This window comes from Ceratotherium simum, chromosome 4 (assembly GCF_057802395.1).
Source record: "Ceratotherium simum simum isolate JZ-2026a chromosome 4, ASM5780239v1, whole genome shotgun sequence".
In the NCBI taxonomy this organism is placed as follows: Eukaryota; Metazoa; Chordata; class Mammalia; order Perissodactyla; family Rhinocerotidae; genus Ceratotherium; species Ceratotherium simum.
In genome coordinates this window covers 93,698,466-93,710,917 of record NC_141903.1, presented here as the reverse complement: position 1 = coordinate 93,710,917, position 12,452 = coordinate 93,698,466, and the positions used below count along the sequence as shown (strand labels likewise).

Sequence of the window (12,452 nt, the reverse complement as noted above, 5' to 3'; positions counted from 1 at the left end):
CTGAGAAGTATGTCAGCACAGGCAGAGCAAGATTGATTGCAAATGGTCTTAAATCATGGGAAGAAAGATTTCGTGTGAAAAAAACACTAGCAAGGTCAAATTTCACTGCAGGACTGTGCACCTGGGACCAGCAGATGCAGCCCACGTTGGGGTTTGCGCTGAAATGCACTGAGATGTGAGGGCTGAGCTCCCACCTTGCCGAGTCCATCTTTGGGCCTCCATGGTGCCCCCTGGTCGAGCAGGCTCAGAGACACAGACTCGCTTTAACCGCTTCATCAGAGCCTGCATATTATACCGGGATGGCAACGTACTACTTCACAATGTGAGAAAACTATCTTTCAATTGTACCATTCCTTCTTGCCGATGAACAGTAGACTTCATTCCTGTTGGGAAGCTACATGGGGAAGCATATGATCAGAAAGTGGCTTGGTCACAGTGTAAAGCAAATAATGGGAATTTGATTTAAAATAAATATTTAATGGTATCAATCTCTGCTAATACACAATATCTGACTCTCAACTAGTGTTTACTATGTGCCAGGCACTCTAATAAACATTTGCCTTATATTATCTACTTAGATCCTTAAAATTACCCTGAGAAGAGATGGAGGCACAGAGAGGTCTGTGACTCAGCACAGGTCACTCAGCTTGTAAATGCTGGAGCCAAGGCCTGATCCCAGTGTATCTGGCTCCAGGATCCGTGCTCTTGACCCTGGGATACATCCCACTTTACTCACAGCTCTGAACAAAGGAAGAACATGGCCCAAGTTTAGTATGAGGAACTCATAGCTAGCAGCCTCTTACAGATGTGATGGGGCTTGAAAAATGAGCTGAGCTTAACCAATCTGATTATTTTCTCATAAATTTAGAATTTAAAATGTGAGGAACTAAGACAGGAGCAAGTAAGACCTGAAGCAGACACAACATGATGCAGAAAAAGGCGAGGCAGAGATCAGAGTGGGGTTGGCTGGAGGGGGCATGTGTAAGGTGCGTTGTCCTTGGGTAAGGGAGCCGGAGGGAGAGGAAAGCAGGCTGCCAGGGGAGGGAGAAGGGAGAAGGGCATCTCATGTGGGAAGGATCTTGGGTCTTGCTGCTAGACCCTTTTCTCCTGAAAAGCCGTTGTGCTCTGGTCTTTGCCTCAAACCCCTGTGAAATTAGTCATCTATTTTTACAGTGACATCCACCTACTGTCAATGAGTTGGTCTTTCCTGCTTTTAATTAAAAACAAATAAAAGTTCAAACAACCTTCTCTACTTAAGAGAGCTTGAATGGGCAGATCAGCTCTTCCTCTATGATTCTCCTTCCAGCTTTTTGATAGAGTAATCTTCTCTTTAGCTCTTGAATCCTGTCAATCAAGTCAAGAAAATATTTCTTTGGCAGCTGTCCCTTTATGATGAATTTTTACCTCCTTTTCTTATTCATTCTGTCATAGTTTACTGTTTGAAAGACAGTGAGAGGTAGAATTTACTGAACATCAACTATGGTACTATGCTGAGACTTTCCATAGTTTGTCTCAGTTAATCTTTACAATAACTCTGAGAAGTAAACACTATTACTATTTCCCAGATAAGAAAACTGAGTCTAAGAGGTCTATTATAAGAGGCTTAATTGGGGGCTGGATTCCTGTTTCCTGTATGGTATTAACATTGCCAACTGATTCTGCATCAGACTCCAGTGACTGATGTCCCAGAGGAAGAGATGTGAGAAGGCCTAAAGTAGGTTAGTAAGGCAAAAGCATGCCCGTTGATAGATGCCCCCTCCCTGATTCTTAACTTCTCAAACAGCCTTATCTCATCTATCCAATCTGAAGTCATTCAACTAAGAAAACTTCGAGCCTGGGGAAACCAGATGAGGCCGCCATGGTGCCGGGGGAGTTAAGGCCTGTTTGTGCAGGCTGAGGCTGCGCTGCTGTCTCCTGGGGCAGGGGGTAAGAGAGACAAGAGAAGGCCAGGGACTGGGGCCAGGGGGCCGGTTGTGCTGTCCTCACCCTTCCCGCCTTGGCCTTTGTCTTCCCTAGTCCATGTTCCCAGGCCAGACGTTGTTTGTTGCCTTCACGCTCCTTTCCTGATAACATGAACCCTTTTTCATCTCGTCCTCAATACCCATGAATAAGAATCTGAGAACTGATCTCCAAAATTTAATTTTTAATAACAAAAGCTTAATTGGTGTTTTCTAATGCAGGGATGTAACCAACCTGGGATTCCATCACCAATATGAGGCCAGGGCTGCAGCCTATACTTTGACAAATTGAAAACCCCTAGAAGGTTTATGATAAGCTTTTCAACACTGACAACACTGGTTCTTTCTTCTCACATCAAAGATACTTAATCCATGCCTGCTGGTTTGAACTATATTTTCATTGATCCCACCAGCATTCCTGTGATTGTGGGACCTTTCACAAGAAAGCATGAATCTTTTACACCTCTTCGTGTAGCCCTCTACCCTCTTGATGTGAATTTGCTTTGGGAGGGTGGAGAAAACAGAATTCCAAATGCCCACTGTGGTCACTGAGCACAGGGCTGATGGATCTGACCTTTAGAAGAAGAAAAAATGAGATTCCAGATTCTGCATTTGGGGACCTCTTGGTCACATGCAGATCTGCAGAGATCAACTTGCACACCATTTAGAATAACTAGCTTTAAACAAATTATAGTGTCCTTGCAAAGAGGGACAATGTATTTTTCTCCTATTTCTTCTGCTAGAATGCTCGGGGCAGTGATGAATGCATAATAGATCCTTTGTAAAATATATTGATTTCATAATAAGAAAAAAAATGGAAAATTAAGCTTAAGCTTCATTATAACATTCAATTTTATAATACTAAATTACTATTTATTACAAATATTGATGTGATATTATATCTAACGTCCCCAAACTCTGGCTTTGAGAAAACAAATATGGATATTAATAATGATTAATAATCATTCATTTATCTAGTCATTGGTCATCGTGTTCATTTTTTCCTTATTCACTCAGCAGGTATTTATGGAATACCTCCCACACACCACACACGAGGCAGGACAGTGGGGACACAAGTACGAAACAAAGAAAACTATGAAACAAACGTCAGTCCCAGTGTCTGACAGGGACACATAGGATGAAGTGAGTGGCCCTGCACTTGCCCCTCGAAGCTCTGTTTCCTGCAGGAGGTGATGCTGCTGTGAGTCCTGAAAGATGCACAAGTTGGGAAGTAAAAGCACTGGAATAAGGTGCTGCAAGGAGAGCAGAGAAGCACGGGCTGAGGCAGGGAGACGATGGGAAGCGTTGGGAGCTCAGCAGTGGGATGCGTTTGGACGCAGGGTCCTAAGAGAGCGGTCGTAGGTAAATAGTGAGCTGTGGGCAAGAGCCAAGCCTTTAAGCATCCTCCCTTAACATTAAGCTTGGGAACTTGGATTTTATTTTGCCTATCATGGAGAGGAAATGAGATATTTAGGAAAGAGAGTGAAATCAATTGGGTGCATTTTAGGCAGATCATTTGCTGCAATTTAAAGTATGTCTTAGAAAAGAGGAGAAGAAAAAGCTTTTCCATAATCCAAGTGAGGGGTTAGGAAAATTTAATGAAAGAAATGAGGGTGCAGATGCAGCCAAGAAACTGGATTTGGGGCATATCAGAGCAATAGAATTCTCAGGATTTGGGATTTGACTGAAAGTGAGAAATGAGTCAACTGGAGAGTAATCTACTCCCTGGTGCCTGCTTTACTTTTCTGGGTGTAGAGGGAGCATGTTGGTGCTGATGGCTGAAGAGTTCACTTTTAATTACATGAAACGGCAATTAGCATAGTTTTCTCCCAAAGCAGGAGGAAGGATCTCAAGAATCATTATTTTACAACTAAGGGAACAAATCCCATGAAAATAAAGATCTCAGATTCAGCACGCCCTCTGAGACAGGAGCACCTGGCACAGAAGGACTCATTAAGCTTTTGCTAAAGACGCCAGGCTGTGGAATTGGGTCATCAAAAAGTTTGGTGTGCTGATGTCTGGGTTGGGCCCCTAAGGTGACAATGTCTTCTGAGGTTTCTTTGTCATCTCTACTGGAAGGAGTTCCAAGGCCTGGCGAATATGATGACTCTCCAGGGGGAGATCTGTACAACTAGTCGGCGTGTTAGAAGCCCCATTGCCCTGTGCAGAGATGGAGACGGTGTGGTCCCTTTGGTCCCCCCTCATCTGTTGACTTAATTCTGTCTCAGAGCAGAACACTCAGAAGTGGGTCAAAAGTTCCACAACTGATGAGTTGTCAGTAAACTGTCCTACTTAAACTAATGTTTTAAAAAATTACACAGGTTGTTTGAGTTGATCATGCCGCTCCTTTATATTGTCACTGGAGTTATAATCACATGTAGCAATCAAAGCACTGTTTGCCCAGCCCACTCAGGCAAAGGGAATAGGAGGATTAAGATAATTTAGGTTGACAAATGTTTCTCTGAAACATCCAGTCTTGAATCTTCTAGGCCATTATTCCCGTTTTTTTTATATTCTAACAGTCTTGGAAATGCTGTACTCCAGACAGAAGAATGAATCTAAAATTTGATTACCGTTTCTACTAGACAGCTTTTCAAAGAATAGTAAAAGAGTCACTAGACGTTAAAAGAAAATGCTTTCTTCAGAGTGTTTTAAATTTTAGTTTTTAATTTGTCCTAAAGTAAAATTGTAAATCCTTTGGTGAACAATTCTATGAGTTCTCTTTGCATGTTTAGATTTACGTAACTGCCCTCAAGATGAGGATATGGAGCAGCTACACCACGTTCTCAAACACTCCCGTCTTATCCCCCCAGCCCTAAACCCTGGCAACCACTAACCTGTTACCATCTCCATATTTTTGTCTTTCTGAGTTTTGAACAATCTACAAACGAAGTCATAAAGCGCCTCGTTGGTTTTAAGATTGCCTTGTTTTGGTGAGCAGCATGCCTGTGAGAGTCATCCAGATGCTGTATCAGGAGCTCCCTCCGACTTCTGCTGAGCAGAATTCCACTGTGGGGGTGACATCAGTTTGCTTATCCATCCACTGGTTGAAGGATATTTGGTTGCTTCCAGTGTTGGGCGATTGCACATAGAGCTGCTGTAAACATTTGACCACAGATCTCCAAGGGAACCTAAGATTTCATTTCCCTGGGTTAGTACTCAGGGGTGGAACTCAGGGTCACAGAGTAAGTGTGTGTTTATAGGAAAACACAAGACCATTTTTCAGAGCAGTGGGCCGGTTTGCATTCCCACGGTCGCTGAGAGGTCCAGTTGCTCTGTGACTTCGTCAGCACTTGGTGGCGCCACTATTTCATTTTAGTTGCACCAGTAGGTGTGCAGTGGCATTTCATCATGGGTTTAATCTTCCTAATGTAACGATGTTGAACATCCTTTCACATCCTTATTTTTCACTAATCTATCTTTTTCATTAAAATCTCTTGTTTTGAGTTTTGCTCATTTTTTTTTTTTGGAGGGAGATTGGCCCTGAGCTAACGTCTGTTGCCAATCTTCCTCTTTTTCTTTTTTCTCCCCAAAGTCCCAGTACATAGTTATATATCCTAGTTGTAGGTCCTTCTAGTTCTTCTATGTGGGATGCTGCCTCAGCATGGCTTGATGAGCTATGAGTAGGTCTGTGCCCAGAATCCAAACTGAAGAACCCCAGGCCGCCGAATTGGAATGTGAGAACTTAACTGCTACGCCACCAGGCTGGCCTCCTGTTTTGCCCATTTTTAAACAGGATTATTTGTTTTCTTCCTGAAGAGTTTTGAGTATTCTTGAACAATTGTGGAAAGATGTTATTTGATGGATATACGATTTGCAAATATTTAATCCCAGCATGGAACTTGGCTTTTCATTCTCTTAACAGTATCTTTCTGAAAGCAACAGTTTTAATTTGGATCAAATACAATTAATAATTTTCCTCTTATGCATTCGACTTTCAGTGTCACATCTAAGAACTCTGCCTAACTCCAGGCCAAAAAGATTTTCTCTTTTGTATTCTACTAAACAATTTATGATCTTACATTTGGATCTGTAATCTGTACTGAACTTTTGTAGAAGATGTGAAGTTTAGTTGGATGATCATAATTTTTTTGCATTTGGATGTCCAATTCCAAGAAAATGCTTGTTGAATTGCTTTTGTGCCTTTGTGAAAAACAAGTGGCTACACTTCTGCGGTTCTGTTTCTGACTCTCGTTCTGTTCCGTTGATCTCTGTGTCTGTTCCTTGACTAATATCATGTTGTCTTGATCATTTTAGCTTGATAATAAGTAAAATCAGGTACTATGATTTCTTCTACTTTAATCATACTTTTAAATTTTGCTCTAAATTTTTCTTTTTCTTCTCACATAGATAAGAATTAACTTGTCTGTATCACCAAAAATGTTGCTGAGATTTTGACTGGAATGCATTAAATCAGAGATCAAGTTGCATGGATTCAGTGCCTTTACTATGTTCAGCCTTACAATTCATATAAATATATGTGCATTGTTTTTCTTTCTTTCTTTTTTTTTTTTTTTGGTGAGGAAGATCAGCCCTGTGCTAACATCTGCCCCTCCTCCTCTTTTTTTGCTGACGAAGACAGGCCCTGGGCTAACATCCGTGCCCATCTTCCTCCACTTTATATGGGACACCGCCACAGCATGGCTTGCCAAGCGGTGCCTCGGTGCGCGCCTGGGATCCGAACAGGTGAAACCCGGGCCGCCACAGTGGAGTGCACGCACTTAAGCGCTTGTGCCACTGGGCCGGCCCCTGTACATTGTTTTTTGAATGTATCTAATTCCAGTGATTTGTATAGTACAAAATGGTTATAACGGTAAATTTATATGTTATGTGTATTTTACCGCAATAAAAATGACCTCAATGTATTAAGAAAAATGTTAGTTCATCACTGTGGTGTACACCAGTAATAAAATAATTGGATTTCAAAAAAAAACCTATAACAGCATGTACCAAAATTACTGTAATGAGCAAAGATTTCAGACTCTCTTCTCCATCACATGATAAATGTTTGCAGAGAAACCTGATTGTTAACTTCTGTAAATCACATTTGGCAGCATAAAAACCTAAAGTAAGATTTTGTTCATAAGAAGAATCAATTCTGTGTGTATAGAAACAACAATGAAATTGTAATTATTCTTAGGGGAAAAAAATCCCAAAAGCTTCTTTCCCTCCAATTTCTCTCCTCTGATACATCATCATTCTTGGTGTCCCTCCTGAATGCTCCAGGGCATAAAATAAATGTCTTGTGGTTATAAGGGCTGTGTGACACACTGGTGCTTTGAGGTCGGCACATATTCTCGTTCTGGAAACACTGTGAGCCGGCCTCACTCCTTCAGCTAATAGTTTTCTTATAAAAAATAAATGCTTCTTTCTAATTTAAACCTATTCTGATTTTAAGCTTGAGAACGTGTCCTTCAGACACAGGTTTGAACAGAATCTAGCACGTCGGTATTGATGACTTGGTGATCTCTCACATTTTTAGGGCTTCCCAAATCCCATGGCTACTCTCCTACTCTTTAATGCCACATGCACTGCATTCATGGATCTTATCGATCCTTGAAATGAAATACCGCCCATTACCCAACATTTCCCCCTGCAGACAGGGAGATGCTGCTGCTAGCTCGCCATCGGTAAGAGACATTCTTGGTTTATTTGTTTGTTTTTCGTGGTATTTCAGATAAACTGGGATCACAGAGATTCTGCTAATTCCAATTCAGGTCAATGAGCACTGACCCATTTCAATAATCTGGTTTGCTCTTCTTGGGGTCTTGGGCATTTTAGCTGGTAGCCTGCATTCAGGGGTAGAGTTTGTGACGGTGTGATTGACTCATAAAATTTGGACTCAAGAAGTTTCCACAACTGTGACTGGGCTCTCTTTCTTTGTCATAATGGCCCAGGACTAGGGATGGGGTCACATTTTCAAGAATGACTTTGTCGTGACAGTTCTGGTGAACCTCTGTGGATGAGCTAACCTATTCCTCACTAGGAGTGTTACTTCTGTTCTGAGAATCTGGCCGTCTTGGGTGTAGCTCCAGTCCTTGTCCTGAGCAGTCTGGGACTTCGGGTAAGCCACTGAACACTTCTAGAAAGATATCAGATCATCACAAATGTCTCACTTCCTCAAAAATTCTGCTCAACTATTACGACGTGACTGAACGGATGGTCCCCATCTCTTGGTGAAGGTCATACATTTTCTTCATGTGTGAGTGACAAAGTCCCCATACCTCCACAGAGGGGACACGTGCACCCACGGGGGACAGCAGAGCTTCAGGTTAGCCTTTTCCTTTTCCACGTCCTCGTCAGCTGATCTGAGGTGACTCTCTGTGGGGCAGTCACTTTATTGTATCACGACTCAGTTGCACAGAACTATCCCCGTTCACTTCTCTCTCCCCATCCGCATTCTGGAACCACCCATGTTCTGACAGCTCTCGACGCCTCCTCGATTTGCAGAGGGTCACAGTCCATCCCCTGGGTGCTTTCTCAGGGCGTCAGTGCTGCCCCAGCCTGCTACGTGCAAATGAGACGATTGTCTCAGCATTCTGGCTCAGTCAAGTCCACACCGGTACAGCTTCTGTGCGTGAATTTCGGCAACTGCCTGAAGCTCTCAGAGCCCCATTCCTCCATGTGCACGATGGAAACTGTACATGTATTTTAAAACACTGTGCGTGTACATGTGTTCAAGTTTGCTTTGCTTGATGAATTTCCAGCTATAGAGGTGGATGAGTTTCACTCCCTGGGATTTTAAAGGGTTGACAGTTGTCTTTATAGGTGCTCTGTTCCTCACACCTAGATGGACTCTAACTATAATGAATTTGTGCTTCCTTTTAAAAGACAGGGAAGAAAAAATTTGATGTTTTTACTAAAAAAGGCTCCAGAACTTTGCAGGAACATCTGAAGCAGACTGAGATTGTGCCCTTTCCTCTATGGGGGCTTCTGGCTTCACTCCTTGCCCTGCTAGGTCATGGTTTGCTTTCTTCCACCTTCGTAAGAGAAAGGGATAGGCTGGGTCACCTATGCATGACTCTGACGGTTCCACGAGTTCTTTCCTGACAACACACTGCGAGACTGCACTGCATGTCCCTCAACGATGCCTCATATTTCTCCAGCCCTGCCTCCACCGGGACCACACACCATTCTAACAACCTTTTTCACAATGTGCTCGTTCAATGACTGTTGATGAAGGGACTTCTGTGTCCCTGACACTGGGCTGGGCACTGGGGACCAGCAGTAGACAGAGTAGACTGAAGGCCATGGCTCCATGGAATTTCTACTCCTGTGAGAGGTAACAGACATGATACATTAGAACCGTATGTGTTCTATGGTGATAAGTCCTATGAATAAACATAAAGCAGGAATAGGGGAGAAGGCAGCCAGAAGGTTCTCAACATTGAATAACACCGTGAGGGAGTGCTCACTGAAAGGTGATTTTTGAAAAACGACATGAAGGAGGAGGGAAAGTGAGCGTGCACATGTCTTGGAGGAAAGCTCTATAAGCCTTGTTCCAGGACATTGGGGTGTGGAGCTGTGGAGCGAGATGGTCACATTATGTCCACTGTAACCTTGTGGCTGCTGTGCTGAGAATACTGTGAAGGAACGTAATGGGGAAGCAGGGAGAAGAGTTAGGATGTTAGATCAGTAACTCAGGTGATAAATGATGGTGCCATGGGCCAGGATGAGGAGCAGAGCTGGTGAGCGGTGATGCGATCTGGATGTACTTAATGAGAAAGCAAAAATTTTTGACAACTGTGGGATCTGAGAGGAAGAGGAACACAAGGTGGACTCCATGTGGCCATTAGCCGAGAGAGGAAGAAGCTCAATCTTAACGCTGTGCAGAGTTTCATCACAGGAAATGCCATCCTCTACCCAACAAAATCCTCAGCACTCATCTTTTAGGTTGTTGATGTTGCCACCAAAGTAATAGAACAGTAAGAAATCAATGCCAGGAATTTCGCATGACTGTCCATTTTTCCCCAGGTACACATGTTCCCATGTCCTTTAGGACACCGTACAAATGGTTCTTCAGGAAGGTGATGCAATTCCGTCAATGGAGCTGCTGGGTGGATGCTTTTGAGAGCAATGGGTCTAAATTCATGTTGAGAGTGTGCTAACTGATATAGTCACTTCATGCCTCATATCCTGTGCCCCCCACTCACCTGCAGGTGGCCTTTTAGTCCCACCCCCAGCTGCATGTGGTGATGGAAATAGCCAACACAAGCTCTCCAGGAGTCTTTGTACTCCTGGGTTTCTCTTCACGACCCTCACTAGAACCTATCCTCTTCTTCCTTGTCTTGGGGTTTTATGTGGTGTCTGTCTTGGGCAATGGCATGATCATTCTGGTCTCCTGTGTGGAGGTGCACCTCCACACTCCCATGTACTTCTTTCTTGCCAACCTCTCATTCCTGGACATTAGCTTCACCACCAGCGTCGTCCCACAACTCCTGGTCAACCTCTGGAGACCACAGAAAACCATAAGCTATGGAGCGTGTGTGGTCCAGTTCTATATCTCCCACTGGCTGGGGGCGACTGAATGTGTCCTCCTGGCAGTCATGTCCTGTGACCGCTACGCTGCCATCTGCAGGCCACTCCACTACACTGTCATCATGCATCCACGGCTTTGCCTTAGCCTGGCCTTCGTCTCGTGGCTCGGGGGTCTGACCACCAGCATGGTGGGCTCCACACTCACCATGCTCCTGCCGCTGTGTGGGAACAATCGCATAGACCACTTCTTCTGTGAGATGCCCCTCATTATGCAACTGGCTTGTGTGGACACCAGCTTCAATGAAGTGGAGATGTACGTGGCCAGCTTTATCTTTGTTGTCTTGCCTCTGGGTCTCATCCTGGTCTCCTATGGCCATATTGCCCATGCTGTGTTGAAGATCAGGTCAGCAGAAGGGCGGAGAAAGGCATTCAACACATGCTCTTCCCACGTGGCCGTCGTGGCTCTGTTTTATGGGAGCATCATCTTCATGTATCTCCAGCCGGCCAAGAGCAACTCTCACGAACAGGGCAAGTTCATAGCCCTCTTCTACACCGTGGTCACCCCGATGCTGAACCCCTTGATTTACACGCTGAGGAACAAGGACATGAAGAAGGGTCTCAGGCACCTTGTGTTAGAGAAGTGCTGTGGCTTTGCGGGGACGTGGGGGCATATTTAGAGACAGGAGTCACTTGTGAGGAGGGAGAACAAGTTTAAAGTTTTCCAAATAGATTTTGGGGGCAGAATATTTGGGATATCATTTCTGTTCTAATGTTGCTTGAGTTTAAGGAAGGTGACAATCTGAAATGAATCTGCTCACTCACCCTTTTCAGGCCCAGGTGAGGAGAGAGTATTTGCAGTTTCTATTTTTCGTTAAGAATCATGTTTAGTTAGTTGTTTATATTGTTATATAAGTAATATATATGTCAATTGTCATATTGTTAACTGTTTATCTAGTTATATATGTAAATTGTTATATTATTTTTTACTTGTTTATAATAATGTCTGCCATTGAACTTGCCTAATCTGTGTGAAATCCTTTACATTTTAGTCCAATATTTGTAATGACTCAGTGAGGTAGATATTATTAACCTCATAAAGCTTAGGTAATTACAAAGCTATTAAGGTTTTATGCTGAATTTAAGCCTAGATCTAGCTCTCCATAGACATGCTTGCCATTTTGCCTATAGCCCCTTGTGATATAGTAAGAAATACATATTTGGTCTTTGTGTCTGGTTCCAGGCAGAGAGCTTCTAGGACTCTTGGGGTTTCCTCAGTGACTTAGGTGAGAGGAGCTTCTTTTGTTATTAGTAACAAGCCCACTTAAACTCTACCTGATTTATGCCACTGAGGTGACTCCAGGTGTAGCCCCTGGATAGCTTCAGGATGGGGGCTGGTTGCCAGGGAAACCAACCATGTGATTAGAGGGTTGGAACTTTCAGCCCCAGCCCAGAGGAGAGAGCCTTTGGAGGAGGGGGCCGGAGTTGGAGGTTGAGTTCAATCACCAATGGCCAATGATTTAATCAATCATGTCTAAGAATGGAACCTCCATAAAACCCCTAAATGTTGGGGTTTGGAGAGCCTCCTGGTTGGGAGGATGTCACCCGCCAAACTCCACAGGGACAGAAGCTCCCGCACTAGGGACTGTTCCAGACCCTGCCTCATATACCTCTTCATCTGGCTGTTCATTCGTATCCTTTCTAATAAACCAGTAAACTTAAGTGTTTCCCTGAGTTCTGTGAGACATTCTAGCAAATCATGGAACCTGAGGAAGGGGTCATGGGAACCCTTGATTTATTGCCAGTCGGTCATAAGTACAATGGCAACCTGGGACTTGGGACTGCCGTCTGGACTGAGGGCTGTCGTGTGAGTGAGCCCTTGGACCTGTGGGGTCTGTGCCGACGCTGGGCATTGGTGTCAGAGACACTAACGTGTATCTACGGTATGTCTCCATATGTTTGTCTTCTTTTATTTGTTTCTTCAGTTTTTTTAGTTTTCAACATGCAGATCCTTTATAT

General features: G+C 43.7%; 1 protein-coding gene across 1 annotated transcript; it reads left to right on the top strand.

The window, feature by feature from the left end:
* Nucleotides 1-10,153: 10,153 nt before the first annotated feature.
* LOC101403720 (olfactory receptor 2C3) lies at nucleotides 10,154-11,113 on the top strand. Its single transcript, XM_004420550.2, has one exon. It carries the CDS (start codon nucleotides 10,154-10,156, stop codon nucleotides 11,111-11,113), a length of 960 nt encoding a protein of 319 aa, XP_004420607.2.
* The last annotated feature ends 1,339 nt before the right edge of the window (nucleotides 11,114-12,452 follow it).